This window comes from Ochotona curzoniae, unplaced genomic scaffold (assembly GCF_017591425.1).
Source record: "Ochotona curzoniae isolate NIBS_2020 unplaced genomic scaffold, NIBS_Ocur_1.0 contig_4501, whole genome shotgun sequence".
Classification (NCBI taxonomy): Eukaryota; Metazoa; Chordata; class Mammalia; order Lagomorpha; family Ochotonidae; genus Ochotona; species Ochotona curzoniae.
The window spans coordinates 18,790,001-18,810,655 of NW_024466307.1; the positions used below are offsets into that span (position 1 = coordinate 18,790,001).

General features: G+C 49.4%; 1 protein-coding gene and 4 non-coding genes across 6 annotated transcripts; 3 read left to right on the forward strand and 2 right to left on the reverse strand.

Annotated features, from left to right (window-relative positions):
• Positions 1-2,062: 2,062 nt before the first annotated feature.
• TRIM7 (tripartite motif containing 7) lies at positions 2,063-13,820 on the reverse strand. 2 transcript variants are annotated; one of them, XM_040986155.1, is made up of 7 exons: positions 13,274-13,820; positions 12,442-12,537; positions 10,635-10,865; positions 9,080-9,102; positions 8,257-8,372; positions 7,745-7,780; positions 2,063-3,225 (listed from the first exon to the last, which is right to left on the reverse strand). In XM_040986155.1, exons 1-7 carry the CDS (start codon positions 13,790-13,792, stop codon positions 2,714-2,716), a joined length of 1,533 nt encoding a protein of 510 aa, XP_040842089.1. In that variant the 5' UTR covers positions 13,793-13,820; the 3' UTR covers positions 2,063-2,713. The 2 variants fall into 2 exon arrangements, with proteins under 2 accessions (XP_040842089.1, XP_040842090.1); XM_040986156.1 differs by having other exon boundaries at positions 3,067-3,225; positions 8,315-8,372.
• A 1,788-nt stretch (positions 13,821-15,608) lies between these two features.
• Positions 15,609-15,680, forward strand: TRNAA-UGC. Its single transcript has one exon. It is a non-coding gene; the product is annotated as a tRNA-Ala (tRNA).
• A 451-nt stretch (positions 15,681-16,131) lies between these two features.
• TRNAK-CUU lies at positions 16,132-16,204 on the forward strand. Its single transcript has one exon. It is a non-coding gene; the product is annotated as a tRNA-Lys (tRNA).
• Positions 16,205-16,675: 471 nt separating this feature from the next.
• LOC121160390 lies at positions 16,676-16,779 on the forward strand. The gene has a single exon (XR_005884543.1). It is a non-coding gene; the product is annotated as a U6 spliceosomal RNA (small nuclear RNA).
• A 1,539-nt stretch (positions 16,780-18,318) lies between these two features.
• LOC121160388 lies at positions 18,319-18,426 on the reverse strand. The gene has a single exon (XR_005884541.1). It is a non-coding gene; the product is annotated as a U6 spliceosomal RNA (small nuclear RNA).
• Between the last annotated feature and the right edge of the window lie 2,229 nt (positions 18,427-20,655).

A 20,655-nucleotide genomic window follows, 5' to 3' on the forward strand; every position in this document is an offset into this window, starting at 1 on the left:
TTGCTTCATGCACATGAATGCTGCATGATGAAAAATAGTTACTGTTTTTTTGCTTCAGCTACAGCTGCTTGGCCTGCAGCGCTGACACGTGTCGGTGAGGCTGACCAGCTCAATCCCCCCGGGACCGGCCAGTGCAGGCGCACGCGCACGCGCAGCCTGGGGCAGAAGGACCCGCCGCGTCGTGCTTCCGGTGGGAGGGACTGGGCGGAGCGTTTCTGTCTTTAAAATCAGATGACCTTATAGTCATCCGCTGAACCCCAAGTCTTCTACGACGGGGATTTAGGGTTAGGTTGTGTCCCGCGGAGATTAAGGCTTGAGCTGATGCGGTGGCACCTGGTCGGGCTGATCAGAGGAAGATGGGGTCAAGAGCCGGGGGAGAAGCTTTTGAAAAGAATTAAGGAACGGAAACTTAACGGCATGCCTGGACCCAAGAAGGGGATTTGGCAGGGCCCTGAAAGAATCCACAGAGTGAAGAACAAGATGAGAGTGGTCCCGGTTTAAATCCTCCCCTTCTGAGCACTGGGATCCCATCTGGGCCCCGGCTAGTACTACTTCTGCTGCACTTCCCGTCCAGCTCCCTGCTTGTGCCCTGGGAAAACAGAATGGGCCAAAATTTGGGGACCCAGCGCCCGCGTAGGATCTGCCTTTCCAAGAAAAAAACTAATCAAAAAAATCTTTAGAAAGAGAGAGAGGATGAGGCTATAGATGGGGCCTAGGAGTCCCTTGATGATTGCACACAGGGACCAACATTTAGTTCCCCAAGTCTGCGTGCCCTGGGGCCCTGGGAGGGTCTGTCTGGTGGCAGCTGCCCGGCTTCTCCGGACTCCAGCTGTCAGGGACGTGGGACCAAGAAGCCTCGTGGCACCTCAGGTTGAGAGGAAACTACAGATACCCGTGTCTCACACCAACATTGCACTATCCACGTCACCGCACTGCAGATCAAGAGTCTCCCTCCCTGTGCAGTTCTTACTGTGACTATTGTCACTGGGTTTTTCTTTTCCCATGCTTGTGCATAAATTGATGTAGTTAACTCGGGCAAACATTTTCTGACCAACAATGGCATTTACCTGAAAGCACAGAGCGTCCTTCCTCTCCCGGCCTGGCCCTACAGGGGCACCTGACTTGTTCCATATTCCCTCCTGCTGAGAGTCCTAACAGGTGCTGTGATATGCAGCATTGCGTGCATGGTCCAAAGGGGATTCTGATACTCGTCTAAAAAGCCATACAAACCCCAATGTATTAGATTTAATGCTATCAGATGATTTAATTAGCAAGTGAATGTTAGAAGTCTGGTTTCTTTGTAGAAGTCAGTGGTGTTAAAATACATGCATTATTCACACAGTTGTAGAAATTCTTTCTCTTGACCTGGCACACTGGCTCAATTGACTCAATCCTTGCAAGTGCCAGGATCCCATACAGGTGCTGGTTCACTTCATTCCCATGCAGCTCCCTGCGTGGGGCCTGGGAAAGCCGAGGAGGATGACCCAAAGTCTTGGCACCCTGCACTTGTGTGGGAGGCCCAGAAGAAGCACCTGGCTTTGGATCATCTCAGCTCCAGCTGCTGTGGCCACTTGGGGAGTGAATCATCGGATGGGAGATCTTCCCCTCTGTCTCTCCTCCTCTCTGTATATCTCACTTTGTAATAAAAATAAATTTTTAAAATGCACATGTATCTCCAAATCTGTGTGTTCACACCCCTCACACAGTAAACTCACCGACAGCCGTTAGCAACAGCCCTGGCTCGTATTTCCACTACTGTGCTCAGACAGAGAAGAAACGGACTCAGGCCACCCCGAGCCACATGCTCACAATTTGCATTTCCATCTATCTGTCCCACTTCGCAAAGGAGCACCAAGCAGAGAACAGTTTGTCAGCATCCTCCCACAACAAGACCAAGTCGAAGTTGGGGAGCAGTTAGTCAAGGAAAGAGAATGAACAGTCCTGGCAGGCTTGTTCGCTTTGGGCATACTTTTGGCAAGTTCCAGAAAGGATCTTTAGGAGACACGTGGTTCTAATTGCATGTATAGAATTAGAAGCACCACTTTGTGTTTCCAAATTCCCGAGTCTTTATTCCCCTTCCCCAGATGAGAGTACTTTGGCATTGGAAAACATGGAGCTGAGTAGGAGTGAGGACAAATATTGGTTATCACCGTGGTTAGTTAGGCACTTCACATCGCCAGACTAAGGCGTGGTGGGCAGTAGCAGCGTCGCTGTGCTGTTTTCATGGGCTTTTCCTCACATGGGTAAAGGATCTGTTTCCAGGGGTGGCCCAGACTGTCCTCCGTGCTAAGTGCGTCCTCAGGCTGGCTGAGGGCAGAGCTCTCATGAGCTGGTGAGGCAGAGCTGGCAGCTGATCAAAAGCAAAGCAGAAGACATGAAGCCTGCTAAGCAAAGCCCGGAAGCGCCCCCTTGCACCAGCCCAGGATGCGACATAGTTACAGGGAGCCAACAGCCCTTCTGAGTCAGGACCTAGAGCCGTGCGACAGGAAGCACTCCTGCTGAGAGATGTTCACTTGTCCGCCCTCACTGTTTCCACCTTCTAGTGCAGGCCAGCGCACATGCTGGCAGCAAGGAGCAGGCTCGAAGGTCCAAGGCACCTCTTCCGGTGCTCAGCCGGTCACTCATTGTTCATACTTCCGACGCTGTGTTCCGTATCAGCTACTCTTGGGCAACCCGGGGTAGAAGTGTTGGAGATCTGGCTGGCCAATGGCTCTCAAGGCCAGATGCGCAAGTAGGTGCCAGTGGAGCAGACGGAGAAAAGGGGGAACACCCGCTCCTGGAAGTTGACGCGGAAGGTATAGAGGTGGCGCATATCTTCCACCGCATAGAAGGACACAGCGCCCACCTCCAGGTCAAGCGCCACCCTCACCCTTGACAGATGCCCACAGTTGAGGGGTGTCCGTTCAGGGCTGGTTACAGCCCAGTACTGGCCACTGTTGAGCTGCAGTGCCCAGACACCCTCCTCGGGGGTGAAGGGGGTGAGGCCTTTGCGGCGTACACTCTCGCGAGCCACACCGAAGGCCCAGCCATCCTTGGAACCCACTTCCACCTCCCAGTGGTGCCGCCCAGAGGAGAAGCCACAGGACGCCAAGACACGGGTGTTGGTGTCGAAACGGCAGGGGTGACTGGGCAGGTCCTGCACTCGCGGTCCGAGGCGCACACTCTTCAGATCCAAGGAGAGAAGGAGGCGGGGGTTGGCCGTGTTGGGGTCCAAGGTGAGCTCCGCTGCAGGACAGACATGAGAGATGTCCCTCGGTCAGAATTCCAGCTCAGTTTCTCACCTTCCAGTCCCGTGCACCCTCCCTGTATTTATTTATTTGCTTATTTGAAGGAATGATAGAGAGAGGAAAAAAAGACACAGATCTTCCAAGCACTGGTTCAGTCCCCAGATACTCGCAACAGCCAGGGATGAATCAGGATCCAGCACCTGCATCCACATCTGCCGTCCCTGTTAACGCACCCTCCAGCAGGTGGCAGGGGACGGGTCACGTGCCTGGGCGCCTACCATCCATGCACTGGAGCGAGCTCTGGGATCCTGATTTGGCCTGTCCAGTTACGGCTGGAGCAACTGCTGGACAAACCATCTGAGTGCCTGGTTCGAATCCTAACTCCTCTGCTCCCGACCTAGCTTCCTGCTCACGCATATCCCAGAAGGCAGTACATGTGCTTCTGTTCCTGTTACCCATGTGAGAGACACTGATAGTTTCAGGATCCTGACTACAGCCTACCCCAACTATGTCTGTCTGTCTCTCTCTGTCTGTCTCTCTCTGTCTCTCTCTCTCTCTCTCTGTTTTGTTCCTTTCTTTTTATTTTTTTTTTCAAATAAAAAAAGTGAAAACAGGGCCAGGCGCGGTAGCCTAGTGGCTAAATCCTCACCTTGCACATGCCAGGGTCCCATATGGCCGCCAGTTCTAATCATAGACAACCCGCTTCCCATCCAGCTCCCTGCTTGCGGCCTGGGAAAGCAGTCGAGGACGGCCCAAAGCCTTGGGACCCTGCACCCGTGTTGAAGACCAGGAAGAAACTCCTGGCTCCTGGCTTTGGATCAGCTCAGCTCTGGCCATTGCAGCCACTTGGGGAGTGAATCAGCAGACAGGAGATCTTCCTCTCTCTTCTCCTCTCTGTGCATCTGACTTTCCAATGAAAATAAATATTTTTTAAAAAAAGAATAAAATACAGGGCCCGGCGCAATGGCGCAAGTGGTTAAAGGTCCTCGCCTTGCACGCCCGGGATCCCATATGGGCGCCGGTTCTAATCCCGGCAGCCCCGCTTCCCTTCCAGCTCCCTGCCTGTGGCCTGGGAAAGCAGTCGAGGACGGCCCAAAGCTTTGGGAACCTGCACCCGCGTGGGAGACCCGGAAGAGGCTCCTGGCTTCGGATCGGCATAGTATCGGCCCGTTGCGCTCACTTGGGGAGTGAATCATCGGACGGAAGATCTTCCTCTCTGTCTCTCCTCTCTGTATATCCGCCTTTCCAATGAAAAAATAATAAAAATAAATCTTAAAAAAAAAAAGAATAAAATACAGTGAAAATAAAGTATAAAAAGAAAATTGGGGAATTAAAATACTATATGTTGAAGATAATCAGTTTTAGGTGTGATGATGGTTTTTTTTATTGTTTTTAAAAGTCTTTGTCTTGGGGTCCGGCACAATAGCCTAGTGGTTAAAGTCCTTGCCTTGCACGCGCCAGGATCCCATATGGTCGCCGGGTCATGTCACGGGCTGCCCCACAAGCAGACCTCCGTGCCTGTGGCCTGGGAGGACAGCAGTGGACGGCCCAAAACCTCGGGAACCCTGCGCACACATGGGATGCCCAGAGGAAGCTTCTGGCTTCAGATCAGCTCAGCTCTGGCTGCTGCTGCCATTTGAGGAGTGAATTGGTGGATAGAGGATCTATCTCTCTGGAAATCTGCCTTTCCAATAAAAATGTACAAATCTTTGAAAAGAAAAAAGCATACATCTGGAGCTATCGCCACGGCCATGCATCACCTACAACACTGGCATCCATAGGGGTGCCAATTTGAGCCTATGAGATTCCAATCCAGCTGCTTGCTAATGTATTTTGGGAAACAATGGAGGAAGGCCCAAGTTCGGGGCCCTTGCATCCATGTGGGACACCTGGAAAAAGTTCCCAGCTCCTGGCTTAGGTCTGGGTCAGTCCTGACCTTTGTCATCAATTTGGGAGTGAACCAGCAGATAGAAATATCTCTCCCTCTCTCTGTAACTCTGCCTTTCAAATACAAATCTTAAGAAAAGAAAAAGAGGGCCCGGCGCGGTGGCGCAAGTGGTTAAAGGTCCTCGCCTTGCACGCCCGGGATCCCATATGGGCGCCGGTTCTAATCCCGGCAGCCCCGCTTCCCTTCCAGCTCCCTGCCTGTGGCCTGGGAAAGCAGTCGAGGACGGCCCAAAGCTTTGGGACCCTGCACCCGCGTGGGAGACCTGGAAGAGGCTCCTGGCTTCGGATCGGCATAGTATCGGCCCGTTGCGGCTCACTTGGGGAGTGAATCATCGGACGGAAGATCTTCCTCTCTGTCTCTCCTCTCTGTATATCTGCCTTTCCAATAAAAAAATAATAAAAATAAATCTTTAAAAAAAAAAAAAAAGAAAAGAAAAAGAAAAAGTCCTAACACTGGGGTTTTTATGGAAATTGATTGATATCTGTTATTTACTTCATAATAATCCAGTTGGAAGAAGTGAGTAGTGGTGATTACAAAAATGCTAGCCACAACTGATAATTGATCATAGCTGGTGGTATAGGAAGGTTCGCACAATTGCTATATTCTTTTCTCCATTTTTGTGTTTCATTTTTGTAATATTTATCTTTTTTTAAAAAATTTTAAAAGCAGAGTTACAGAGAAGAAGGGCAGAGAAATCTTCCATCAGTTGCTTTACTCCCCAAGTGACCGCAACAATCAGAACTGGGCCAGTCTGAAACCAGGATCCAGAAAGATCTTCCTGGTCTCCGATATGGCTGCAGGGACCTAAGGATTTGGCCTAGTGTCTACTGCTTCCCCAGGCCATTTCCAGGGAGATGGATCAGAAGTGGAGCACCTGGGACTCGAACTGGTGCCTATATGGGATGTTGGCACCACAGACAGAGACTTCATCTGATGTACAACAGCACCAACCCCATGCTTAACTTTTTTTGTTGGTATTTTCTAAATTTATCCTAATTACTGGAAAGATTAAATGACACAGAAACGGAGACAAAGAAAGAGATCTCCTAGCTGCTGGTCCTCTCCCCCTACGGGTGCAACAGCAGAGGCTAGGCCGAGCTGAAGCCAGGAGCCTGAAGCTCCCTCTGGATCTCCTACGTGGATATCAGGGGCCCGAGGACTTGGGCCATTTTCCTCTGCGCTCCCAGGTGCATTAGCAGGGAGCTGGAGCAGAAGCAGAGCCGTCAGCTCTCAAGCTGGCACTCCAGTGTGCGACTCCTGCATCGCATTCAGCGCTTTAACTTGCCGTGTCACAAGGCGAGCCCTCGACATTTTGTTTATAATAACATTTTCAAATGCGTGCACTTGTTGCGGGCACTATTATGTTCCAGACATTGTCCTAGGCCCTCTGAGTGTCCACAGAGAACAAGACAGCCAACTAGCTCTGCTTTCCTGCAGCTTCCCTTTCCAGTAGGGAAAGTAAATGGCCCACTTAGAAGACAAGAAGAATCAAGATAACAGATTGCAGTTTCTTTTTTATTTTTTAAAATTTGATGCATTTTTCTTGGAAAGTCAGAAATCCAGAGAGGAGAGGCAGAGAGGAAGATTTTCTGTCTCCTGACTCAACCCCCTCCGCCCCCTGCCCCAAGTGGTCACAATGTCTGGAGCTGAGCTGATCTGAAGCCAGGAGCCAGGAGCTTCTTCTTGGTCTCCCATGTGGGTGCAGGGTCCCAAAGGCTTTGGGCCATCCTCGACTGCTTTCCCAGGCCACAGTCAGGAAGCTAAATGGGAAGCAGGGCTGCCGGGATTAGAACTGGAGCCCACATATGGGATCCCGGCACATGCAATGTAAGGACTTTAGCTGCTAGGCTACCGCACTGGACCCAGATTGTAGCTTCATTTTGTGGTTATAATAGGTCTTATTGGCAAGCAAAGACATAAAGAAGGTGAGGAGGCCAGGTCAGCAGCAGTCTGGGACACGTGCATTGCTTGTCAAGAGGTAGCCAGACAGTGCAAAGATCCTGAGGGAGGTGTGTGCTTGGTGCATTCTCGGAGCAACAAGGAGGGTGTGTAGCTTCAGAGTGAGCCAGGAGGAGAGTAAACACAGGCCAGCTTGCCAGCGGCCTTGCCCGGGTGGGAAGGCCCAAGGCAGGGCTCTGAGCCGAAAGCAAGCATCATTGCATTTCATTCAGATTCCACCCAGTTAAAACCGACATAACTTTCTAATCAGCACCAGGTTTGTGCGCCCTCCATCCCCTTCCCCTGAGTATTGGATTCTAGAACTCTGCAGGGATAAGAAGCCTCTTCCACTCCTGTCCTCAGCTCAAATCCATATCTGCAGGACAGGTACTTATTTGTCTTAAAGTGGGGACAGAGGAGAAGAGTCTTATCCAGGATATTGACAAGCCTTCCATAACGTTACTTCTGAACAACACACAGTTTACAAGCCAATGGGCCCCGCTGCTTGATGAGAGTAGCCAACAGGCAGGGCGAGGACAAGCGGAGCAGGAGAGCAGACCGGCAGGGTCCCTGCGGCAGGCCACAGGCAGCAAGCGTGTTCTGGACTCCCTCTCATAAGCCCTGGCCCTACCTTTCTCTTCCTTCTCCAGTTCTCCCCGAAGATCCTCTGGGGAAGAAAAGCAAAGCGTGAATGACAGAGTAGGTGACCTGGCAAGAACACGACCTCTTCCAACACTTACATTCTATCGCCCCTTCCCCCATCTCCCAAACTCCCGTGATCGGGACCTGACATGCAGGTGCTGGGCCACATATGAGGGAAGCAGGTGAGGGGGCGTGCCCTGAGCATCTCGGTTCTGCCTCCTGCCCCGTTCCCTAGCTCCTGTCTAGAGCTGCGCTGAGCTGAGCTCTTCCAGCCTTTTCCTGTCTCAGTCCTGCCTCCCTAGCCCATCAGTCCCTGCAGGCGAAGAAGCTGCATGTCCCAGAGGGGCTGAAGAGATTTTTCACCAGTGCCTCCCCACACCGACCTTAGCACACCCAGGTTCTTGTTTTCTCAAACAAGTTCTGTAAAACATCACTCAGGATGTCTATACTATCACACACCACACTGACACCCACATGTCATGGCCAACTCCAGGCACCTACCTTGGAACTTCTTTAGAAGCCCTTTTAAGACAAAAGTTTTGAGGGAAACATTCCAAACCTTGTTCTTCATCTCAGAAGACACTGTAGTTGGCTTGGGACCAGGAATGTTGCTGCACCTGCAGGGCAGGGATCCTGATGAGGCTCAGAATGCTAAGAAGACCATCCCATGCCCCCTGCGCTGTGAGCACTAGGGAAAAAATGTTCCTCTTGGTAATGGAAAAGGGAAAGCCGGACCTCATATAAGAATACCCACAGCCCGGTGCCTGGCCCTGTACTTGTTAGCACATACAAGAAGTTTCTTTGGAGATCTTCCTAATCTAAATGCTGGACTCAGAACCCTAACGAAGAAAAGAGAGAAGACAGAACAGGTCAACCAACCATCTCAGCTATGATGGACTATGTCAATCAGTGGATTTTTCAAAGACCTCATAGTGCTTGGAGTGGCAAGATTGACAGCGATTCATAACTGTTGCAACATCAAAACCACTCGAGCAAGAACCTCAGAGCATGCCCTACACCCGGGACTTGGGGAGGGTGGGAAATTGGGTGGGCCTTCTCCCTTAATACCCCCCTTTTAAACATGAAGGTTACAATATGGAAAACATACTAGTATTATCCACTTTCCTGTAGCCCTTGAACCTTCTTACTCTAACTAAGTATGTAAAGAATATAAAAATAAATTTTATTAATAAAAAAAAAAAAAGAATACCCACAGCCTCCTCAGAAGGCGCCCAAGGAGAGACCAGGAGATGGAAAATACAAAGAGGGCTCAATGAGAAAGGAGAAGTGTGGAGAGGCCCAGAGAAGTGCTAGGCTCACTCACCTGGTTAGTGTACTTTTGAATTCCTAAAAGGAAAGATGGGGGGAAAAAATCAGTATCAAGGTACCTTTGTTCACCTTCTAGAAAACAGAATTTTGCCCTTGCCCTCTTTCCAAAAGAATCATCAATATGCAGGGACTACAGAGGTAGGGGTTAGCAATGATTTCCAGCTGTGGCTGGCTACCGTGTGTCTCCTGTACGCAAGGGAACCCTGGCCCACAGCACACTTCTGCAGAGCTCACTTCGTTACAGAATCATCTCAGGAGCCAGGCAGTGGAACTTAGTGGAACGTCTGCCTTCCAGACCACCCAAGGTTGGCCAGAGCCTTAATAGAATGTGGTCATTTGGATCAGTGCCTTCTATTTTCTTTTAATTTCTTTATTTTCTTTTTAATATTGTTTGCACATCCCCATAGGGGCCCTTGATTGGGGTGGGGAGGTCAAGTATGGAGGAAGGAGGGTGAGATAAATGTTACAGTTCCTTTTTTTTTCTTGTTCTCCCCCCCCCCCCGGCGCGGTAGGGTTGGAGGGAGTGGGGAGCAGAGAAAAGGGTCCCTCTGCTTTCTGTCTCACCATATCAGCACCCAGGGGTGCAGTCACTCTGTGTCACCTTAGAGACCCCAATATGGGGAAGAATGTTCTAAGGGTGCTGCTTAAGTGGTCTTGATAGGTCTGAGATGTTGCAACCCAGTCTGGCACGGCCAGTCTGGCATGGCCCACCCTGAGTCTAGCATGGCCCACCCTGAGTCTGGCATAGCCAGTCTGGCATGGCCCACCCTGAGTCTGGCATAGCCCATCCTGAGTCTGGCATGGCCCACCCTGAGTCTGGCATAGCCCATCCTGAGTCTTGGCATTTGCTGGCAGGTGCTCCAACCTGGCTCAGCATAGCCTGCCCCCAGTCTCAGCTCTTGCTGGTGGGTGCTGCAGCTTAGACTAGCTTGGCCTGCTCCCAGCCCCGAATCTCATGTGAACTGGCAGGTGTTGCAGCCCAGCTTGGCCTGGCCCATACCCCATCCTGGCTCTCATGCACACCTATGGGTGCTGCAGAATGACCCAGCCCAGCATGCCTCCAGAACCAGCTCATATGGACGTGAATGTTGGATGCTACAGTCTGGCCTTCCCTCAGCCTTGTCCCTCAGCACTCATCAGCAGGAACTGAAGCCTAATAGGAGAGTTCTCAAAATCCCCGTGCCAGGCTTACTCCCAGCCCCTGATCACATGCACTAGCCCCTTGTTGTTGTTGGTTTTCTTTAACAAAGAAAAATAGAACTTCACAAAATCAAAAGTGGTCAGCAAAGGTAGATATTATTTTCTGAGCTTTCTGTTTCAACTATGTGTACCAATATACAAAAATATGATATATTGTTGTGGCTCATTGACGAGAAAGTTTTATTATATTCTTTTCGACCTTCGACTGCAGGAGATCGCAAGCGACTCTAGCCCCACTCTGCTTGCTCCAAGCCATGTAATTTTTAAAAGCACACAAGATTTGACTTTTGTGGCCGATGTTCCCAATACTTCAAACTAAATGACTCAAACTACTGAGTTGAGTTACCCACCTGGAGGAAGTCAAGGTCAGGCTTTCTAACTGTCTCCTGGATCTGGCTGCTGAGCTTGGAAAGCTGGGAAATCTCATCACCAAGCTGGGCCAGGTTTTCATTCTGCTTCTGTGTCACTTCCCTGGACATCTCCTCCAGGCGACCCAAAAGCCGCCCCTCCTGCTCCACCAGGAAGGCCCGGAGTGCCTGGAACTCCGCTCCAACCTTCTCTCTCTCAGCTGCCATCTGCTTCTGTCTCAGGAGGAGAAGTTGGAAAGGTAAGGGTTCCTGGGCATCAAGGCATAATATTTCAATCACATAGTCAGGGCTTCATTCTCTTCATTGCTCCCAGTATCACATTTTCACACACATGCTGGACACACACGCCACTTAGAATACTATCCCAGCTGTGTACTCAGAGAGAAAGATCATCCAACTGTTGGTTCACATCCCAAATGGCCACAATGGCGAGAAGCTGAACCAATTTGAAACCAGGACCCAGGAGCCTCTTCTGGATCTCCCACATGGGTGCAGGGTCCCAAGACTTTGAGCCATCCTCCACTGCTTTCCCAGGCTATAGCAAGATCTGAATAAAAGGTGGAGCAGCTGAGACTTGAACCATCACCTACATGGGATACGAGTGTGGCAAGGTAGAGGATTAGCCAGTTGAGCTATCATGCCAGCCCCAGTATTCTGGTCTTTCTGTTAACAACATACATGGGATTGTTAAGCCCTGGGTTTCAAACCATGCCCTTTATCTTCCCAGCCTCCAGAATCACTGGTCAAATAGACTTGTATTCTTTATAGGTCATTAATTCATTGTGTTGTGGTATAACAAAAGAAAACAAAATAAGACAGCCCTACATGAGGATTTCCTAACTTTGGCACTCTGGAGAGTTGGGGGTCACACCATCCTTCGGTGCATGGACCTGTCATGTGCACTGAAGGATGCTTACTTAGCAGTATCTTTGGCTTCTACCACTAAATTCCAGGAGTATCCCTGTCCTGAGGCTGGCAGCCAAAAATATCTTGACATTTTATTATTATAAACAATATTTGGGCCAGAAATTGGGGGCAGGGTGTTGGGAAAGGATAGAAAGAAAAGATGCTAAGTGATGTTTTGGGGAGCAGGTTCAGAAGAAGTTATCTATGCTGTGAAAAGGCCCTCTGAGTGGCACATGTAAAACTCATTACAGAGGGGCCAGCGCGATGGCTCAGTGGATAAATCCTCAGCTTACTCATGCTGGGATCCCATATGCGCAAGAGCTCATCTCCCAGCTGCTCCACTTCCCATCCAGCTCCCTGCCTGTGGCCTGGGAAAGCAATACAGAATGACCCAGAACCTTGGGATAGCTGGAAGAAGCTCCTGGCTTCAGATTAGCTCAGCTCCGGCTGTTGCTGCCACAGCAGGCAGATCTTTTTCTCTGTCTTCCCCTCTCTTGTAAATCTGCCTTTCCAATAATAAAAAATATTACTTGTATTGGAAAGGCAGATTTACAGAGAGGAGAGACAGATCTTCCATCGCTTCCAAGCCACTTCCAAGTGGCTGGGGAGGCAGGAGCTATTCCAGGGCACAAAGCATTGCCCATATGGGATTCTAGCCACTAGGCTACGGTGCCCGACCCTCTAAAATAATTATTCTAGTACCCCCTCTCACTCTCATTGTCCTAGTTTGTATAGGAAACTGTAAGTCACTTTGTGTAAAATGTACCCCATTATCGTTCTACAATTCATCTGTTCTTACACAGGCACACACTGCAGCCGTGCAGGCCAAGGCCTTGATGCTGGTGGGCTCCCAACCTGGGGAAGCGAGGGTGACTCCACTCACCAGGAGTTCCTTGCTCTCCTTCTCCTCCGTGGACCGGAACACCTCATAGTCCTCCAGTTCCTTCTTCAAAACCTTCAGTCTGGATTCCAAGAGCTCCTGCGGGGGAGAGGGGGCTCGTTGTTGGGAGAGGATGGCAGAAGCTCTCACGCGTGCCTTTCCGGAGCCAAAGGAAGGCTCCGACCGCCTGAGGACGATGCCAGGTGGGAGCCATCTGCGCACACCAAGATGGATAGAGCCTGCATAGTTAACTGCAGGAGACTCGCGTGGCCCGGGAGTCTGGCTTCGGCACAATGCAGGCAGGTACCCAAGGCCCCCCATCAGCCAGTCCACCCCACGTTCTGCTCGCTTCCGCTTTGCTCCCCACTGTCAGAAAGCCGGTTAAATCGGAGCACTGGAGCAGGGTGGGCGAGCCCAGTGAGCGCCCAAGGCTTCCGTACACCCCTTTGCTTAGACTGCCCAGCGAATAAGCTGTCTGTGGGCAGCAGCCTAGACTCAGCCTCCCTGGAGTCTCTGTCCCTGCCGGCTCCTGGCTCCGAGGTCGTCCCACTCCGAGCCACGAGGTGGCAGACGCTGGAAGTGGCAAGAAAGAACTGCAATAGCGCACAACCCGCTAGAGACCCGGTACAGACTGCAGGAAAATTGTCGAGTGCACGGGGTGTCCTGCCTGAGGCTCAGTATTGGTCTCAGTGTTGGAAACACGGTGTTGGGGATTAGAGGGGACCAAACTCAGAGTCGGTGCTCTGCACCCTAGAATAGGAAAGAGGAATCAGGGCTCACCTCAAAGGTTGGACCAATGCGGGAAGTCCTCCAGACCGGCAGAGATGGGACTCACCTTGGCTTCCTGCACCGCCTCGTCCAGAGGCAATACCGCGTGCTCGCGGTGCTCCCGGGCGCGGTCGCACACCACGCAAATCGCTCGCCCGTCGTCCTGGCAGTACAGCTTGAGCGGTTCTCCATGCTGTGCGCAACCCGTCGCGGTGTCGGAGACCTGCGCCTCCGGGGATCCGTTCTTCTCCTGGGCGGCGGCAGGCAGACTGAAGCGCCGCAGCAGCGTGGCCACTGCCGCCAGTTGCCGGTTGGGCCGCAGCTGGCTGGGGCGCACCGGCTCCCGGCACTGGGGACAGGACAGTGGGCGCGGTGGCGCACGGAGCGCACCGGTGGTCCCCAAGCCCGGGCGTTCCCAGCAACGGGCAATGCAGGAGCGACAGAAACTGTGGCCGCACTCGACCGACACAGGCTCCCGGAAGAGTTCTAAGCAGATGGAGCATGTCGCCTCGCTCTGTAGCTCTGTCGCCAGCACCAGGGCCTCTGCTCCGGTTCCGGGACCGGTCTGCGGTCCGACTGCCGCCATGTAAACCCTTAGAGCACCCAGGACGGACGGCGCCGGGAGGCTGCTGGCTTCCTATTGCCCACTTCCAGAGGAAGGGCGGGGCCGACGCCTGGCAGGCAGAGGTTAGCTCAGGGTGCACCTGGCACAGATCCGGGGCCAGAGGATGCACCTCCACAGCTGGCAGGGCAGCACAAATCAATTTAACCACGGGAGAAGACAGGTTCCTGCGCCCCGGCTCTAGGTTTCCCAAGCCCCTACCTTGGCAGGCAACCTCCTCTTTGTCACCCGTTGCCCCAGATCCTCAAGACCGCTCCAGCAGTCAGCTTTGGCAAACAGGCCGTAACAGGTGGGCGCGCGAACCCAGCTGGACGCCACTCCAGGTTGCACTTAAGCCGACCCAGCATGGACAGAATAAGGCACTGGCTCCTGAGTGACAGCGCCAGGTTCCCTGAGCGCAGGTTTGTCCTGGCCGCGGTGCCGAGCTAAACTTAGGGTCTGGCAGCTGGCCCCATTCCTCCACCCCTAAGTTTGGCCTCTGATTCCACTTTTGTTTCCACCTCTCTGACAACTGTCTCCGTGCATTCTGTGTTTCTTTACATTTTTGAACAGTTTTTCCGTCCAACTCGGTGTAATTGTGTCGATGCACCCCGCCACCCGCCCCTCCAAAAAAGCCTCTTATGTTCTGCAGCTCATTTCCACAGCCTACTTCCACTCTCTCATCGCGTGTCCTCTGAGACCACCCAGATCAAGCTTTAAACCCCCACCCTCCTTTGGTAATCGCTCTGGTGACCCACCCACCTCCCCCAGCCCCACTCCCAGTGTCACCAGAGACCTGTAATCCAAATGTTAAGTCCTCACTTCCCAGCCCTTCTCAGCACCTTCTAGAACACTGCCGGGCCACACCTATTACTCCTCCTCTCGGTGTATTCTGCCATTTCCTCTGCCTGCCCTTGCCCGGGCTAACTTGTCTACACTCTGTGTAACTTTAACCACTCTTTCCACTGGTGAAGCCCTGGATCACATCCCAGTCTTCCTCTGCCCAAACTCCCCAGGGTAGAAGTGACAGTCCTTGCCTGTTCTTGGTCCCTAAGCTCCCCACACACCCTCAGTCTTCATCTCGGGTTACTCCCTTCTGCAGACGCCATGCAGCCACAGGGGTCTCCTGCTGTTCCTGCAGTGTCTGGGAGACTCCTCTCTCCCGGCGGCAGTGCTGGCTGCTCCCTCTGCTCGGAGCTTCTCTCACATACCTGAATGACTCACTTCCAGGCTGCCTCAAGTCTTCTTTCAGTACCACCTAGATCATAAAATCTGCTTCAACCACACTCGGTTCAAAATCCTCTCCTTTCCTCACTACTGACTCTGTTTTCTAACACTCTGTGTTCTCTGCAGGGTAAGCTGTAAAAACATAGAACACTATTTTGAATTTTTTTTTTTTTTGCCTTGCCTCAAACCCAGCGTCAGGAGCGATTCTTTAGGTTCAAAAGTCAGAGGACACAAGCGGTTTATAATGAAAACAATTACGCACCGCTTACATCCAATTGCAATATTTAGCTAAGCAGTTCCCGAATATTTTATTCAAATATTTTGTTTTGCTATCACATTCTTTCATTTATATATATCATACTGCACATCGTCTTCTTTGCTTCCCATTTAGGAAAGTTGTAATTCATTTCGCTTGTGATTCCTAGTAAGTTTCTTTTTTCTACACCAGTTTTCTGGTGGGCATCCAAAACGGGTCTTCCCTTTAGTTTTCAGTTGAAAATCAAAGTGGCCCGCTGGCGTCAGCATTGTGCCAAATGATTACTAAGAGAACAACAAGAGCTTCAGTTGCCTGTCTGGGGATGTAGCTCAGTGGTAGAGCGCATGCTTTGCATGTATGAGGCCCCGGGTTCGATCCCCGGCATCTCCACTTGTGTTTTGTCTTCTCCTAAACCTAAAGTTTTAAAATCTGATTCTTTTCTGAACATTTTGCCAACTCCAGAGTATGTATCCTTCGTATCGCTGGCAGGGCCTCGCACCCTCTACTCGCTCCCAGCAGCGGGGATTTTTTGGGGGGTGGGCGTAATTTTTTTTTCTTAATAAAATTCACAAAACGAGTGCCTACTTAATATTCGATTTTCCCCTTCTCTAAGTGTAATTCAAGACAATATGAAAAGGAGTCGGTCTCTGGTAGGATATTGGTAGGATATAAACAGAAAGTGGATGTCAGTGGGAGGCATTGTCATGCGTGCTCGGTGGAATTTCTGCTTTCTTAGCTAATGAGTTTTGCAGTTGTAATACGAGTGAATGCACCTATTCAAGCCTAAACATAATGGAAAAGTTGTTCAATTACAAAAACTCCATAACAGGGGCTCCCAGGTGCCCGGCTAGCTCAGTCGGTAGAGCATGAGACTCTTAATCTCAGGGTCGTGGGTTCGAGCCCCACGTTGGGCGCGTAACTTTTTTTTCTGTCCTGACTTAGAAAATTTTCCAATTTGTGGCTCATTATCCTATGACGACACATGTTTTGTAAGCATTACCATCATGTTCACTGAGATAAAAGTTATGTAGCTATTGCATATCTACTCTGCCAGCGTTTCTCAAGCACTCTTGTAGTTATTTCAGAACCGGAAAATTTATCCTTTTGACTCTTATTTTACTTAGCATAATGTCTTCGAGGTTGTAACACATGTCAAAACATTCCTACATATATGCACCATACTTTCCTCATCCATTCCACTATCAATTCCTTACACTTTTGGCTGTTGCGAATAATGCTATGGATCTGAGTAGGTAAATATTATGATCAAGTATAAGTGATCAGAAATGGATTTGCTGAATCATAAGGTATTTCTATTCATAAATTATTGAGAAACCACCATGCTGATTTCCACCAAGCCTGAATCACAAAATGTATTTTGTTGTATGCTTTCTTCACCAGCTTAAACACTAAAGTTGGAACGATGCAGAGATTATCATGACCCCTGCCCAAGAATGACACACCAATTCATGAAGCATTCCATCTTTTTCAGACACTTGGGGAGTGACCCAGCAGATGAAAGATCTTTCCCAAAAAAAGTAAAAAAAAAATTTTAAAGAAGTTTGAGTAAGTGATATCTTCTACAATTCAAAATCTAAACCATTTGCAAAGATATTCAGTAAGAAGTGTGTCACTCCACTTCCCCTCCAAAGCAACAATTTTCACGCATAAATTCTTCCAGAACCTTTCCTGTAAATATCGTTTTCTTTTCTTCCTTTAAGACACATACAGAACACAATTATAGCTCTTATGTTTTGAGGCTTCCTCCATTTCAAGACACTGAAAATTTCCACAGCCACTTTTTGCAAACTACACAACATTCAACTATGGATACATATTTGTTTATGCAGCACACCACTCCTCAATGGACATTTACATCCTTTTCCATCTTATCTTGTTAGCTGTGGATGCTGCAAGCTGATAGTTCCTCCTCTCAGCCTTGAGGACAAAGGTGTGTCTTAACAACAGTTTCGATGGCAATACTTAAAACTGCTCCTATACCTCACCGGCTGCCCTGTGAAATAACACTTCTGGGAGAGCTCTTGGAACAATGTACAGATGAAAGAATCCCTTCGCCTCTGACCTCTCCTAGGAGCATATCAGGAAAAGACATCTTGAACATTACGATGATGCTTTGTCTATGGTTTCCAATCCTATTCTATGCAACAATATTGCTTTTTCTCTTTTCAGGCCTGTCTCTAAGGAGGTGATCACGTTCTCTTTATTTGCAAAGTCAAGATATCACAAAGCCAACTGAATTATTTATTACATTGCAAATTTTCTTAAACACAAAAGGACGTAAGAAATCAAACGAGTGAATTACAAGCAGTCTTGGCATCATGTGGCGTATCTGCACACCATTGTTATGGTCGTTTTGTGAAGTGGTCTACTGCATGGAAGTTCTTTGAAAAGTTATTTTATATGTAACTTATTCATCAGCTATCCACTTGAGTATTTTCATGTAAAACTTTTATTTGGGGATGGAAATGACCTCTACATTTAATATATTTATGGCTATTACCTAACTAGTCCAAAAATAGTACAGTATCTCTTTGTTTACCCACCACTGGTTTTCTTGTAGTAAACTTGACAAAGTCATTCTCTGAAGGTCTGTGTAGCAGCTGCAGTCATGAGTCAATCATCAATTATGCACTTCATTATTTTATTGCTGTTGACACCATGTAACATTGCTCTGAGCGTACAAGTCCCCCTTACTACAAAGCTGGTGTCCATGAAATCCTGGTGTTCGGGGAAGATGAATTGTAATCAGTCGGGGAGCTAAAATATCCACCAGGGCATCACAATCCTGGGAGACTGCCTGCAAACGGAAGAGCGGCCAAAAAGATGACCCAGGGTGACCTGACCCTCTTTTCTGTGTTAGGGACCAACTGGGTATTTTGGGAAACCTCCCCAGTTTATCACTGTCATTTGAGATGTTTTTTGAGGGTGAGGGGAGATTTTCGCACATGTAAAAGAATACATATTTGCTTTTGATTAATAGCCAATTTCTTACAATTGTAATTTTTTTTTAAATATGGAACCCTTCACGAATTTGCGTGTCATCTTTGCGCAGGGGGCCATGCTAATCTTCTCTGTATCGTTCCAATTTTAGTATATGTGCTGCCAAAGCGAGCACCAATTGTAAATATTTTAAAAATCTATTTTTAGCTTTAACGTTGACTTACAAATATTGTTTTTAACAAAGAAAGCAGTTTTCGAAACAAGAACAATCTTTCACTGGTTTTCTCATAAATTAGGGTCATCAAATGAAATTGTCAAGTTGTCTATGTAGATATTAGCCTATGTGTTGGAGAGGGACTAAAGAAAATAGACATTTTTAAAGAAAAAAAAAATGTGATGGAATGCAGAAGCAGAGCAGCTATTGTATCTAAAGTAACCATTCTTTGTTCAATCACCATGTTCAACCTCCTCCTCTGATGCAGCTCAGTGGGTAGGGCGCCCTGCAATAAAGGGGTCTAATAACGCTGCAGAGAAAGTCCTGGGGAGAATTTTGAAGAAATCTACATCCAGAAAGTTCCCATTCATAACGACCCTGAGAAAGGAGAGGAGGAAAAACATGGGGATCCATATCTATGTCCATGTTCATGAATAACGAACAATTTAAATAAAACTGCACAGTAAAATCTGACGTCCAGGGGGCAGGGGCTGCAGGAGGACAGTTAGCAGGATATCATTTGTATAAGAACAACTGATCGCTATCATTTAAATGAGGCCACTTGATTGGATATACAAAACAAAAAGAGATCCTTTCAGGCTAGGGTTCCTTAGACAGGTTTCTGCGAACTGTGTAAGCTGCTCAATACCTTCTGCCTTTTCCCATGTGACCCTCACTCTAGAAAAGCCTGATGCCACTAATGAATTTTGGCTGTTGACCATCAGTCGGCAGCCCCATGTATTCCTTCGGCTCTGCGTACCGAGTCCGTCGCTGCAGGACAGCGAACAAGGGGCCTTGTAGTCTTTATCACTGCAATGTCAATGAATGACTAAATGAAATTCTGTCTATGACTAAATAAAATTTTTAGGGCCCGGCGGCGTGGCCTAGCCGCTAAAGTCCTCGACTTGACCGCACCAGGATCCCATAAGGGCGCCGGTTCTAATCCCGGCAGCTCCGCTTCCCATCCAGCTCCCTGCTTGTGGCCTGGAAAAGCAGTCGAGGACGGCCCAAAGCCTTGGGACCCTGCACGCATGTGGGAGAAGTTCCTGGCTCCTGGCTTCGGATCGGCATAGGATCGACCGTTACGCTCACTTGGGGAGTGGATCATCGGACGGAAGATCTTCCTCTGTCTCTCCTCCTCTGTATATCTGACTTTCCAATAAATAAAATTTTTTTTTTTAAAAAGCAATTTTAAAAAATTTTCTTTTTAAGATTGTTTACAGAGCTGAGAGGGACGCATGCCCATGTGGAGAGAGTCACATATGGAGGGAGGCGGGTGGGGCAAATGTTCCAGGTTTTGTGTTTCTCAGGGAAGAAAGGGAATGGGGTTGCCGTATCAGCGCCGGGGATGAGGGCTGATCCGGTAATGACACACCTTACAGAGCCCAACGTGGGGAGGAGTGTTCCCAGGTTACTTGAGTGATTTTGGTAGTTCTGACAGATGATTGGTTTTGTTGCTTCAGGGTTAAGAAATTTTTTTTCAATGTCTTTACACATTTATTGATTGACAGAGTCCATCTTAGTGCATTCCCAGATGTAGGAACATGCTGTAAGCTTGGCCAGAAGAACTGTTCAACCTGTTCTGCTTTATTTCCATCCTCTGATGAGGCAGTCAACATCCCCTGCCGGCCTAGGTGAGCTGGCCGTCACATCCCCCATGTGCTTCCGGGCAGGCTGTCCCCGTACAGGCATCAGCAGCTGAATCAGTTCTGATACGCGCATTCCAAGGTCAGCCCATAAATCCTGCGATTTTGCCTGTGGTTAGAGTCTGAGTCCAGCAGTCTAGCTGGGGAGTCTCCCAAGAAACCTCACCTCGGGTGACCTCAGACTTGATTCTCGTGTGTGCCAGCCAGTGCAGGGTCAGATTTGGTCTGTCACCTGCACCAGCCAATGCGCATACAGTCGGCAGCTGCCTGGTAAGTTCCCCCCCCCCCGCCCCAGCCCGACATATCTGGTGAAGCGATGGGTGCTGTGGGCTGGACCAGCCTGCCACAGACCCAGTTCTCATGCCTACCAGCGGGCGCCGCAGCCTTGCTTGGGCAACCCAAATAACCTCCACCAGGCCCATTACCAGCTTCGCTTTTCTGCGCATGCCAAAATCTCTCCTATCTTACATACATACTGGATTAATTAAATAAGAGTTTATTAAAACAAGAGAAGTCTAGGGAAGCTGAAAAACCACAATAACAA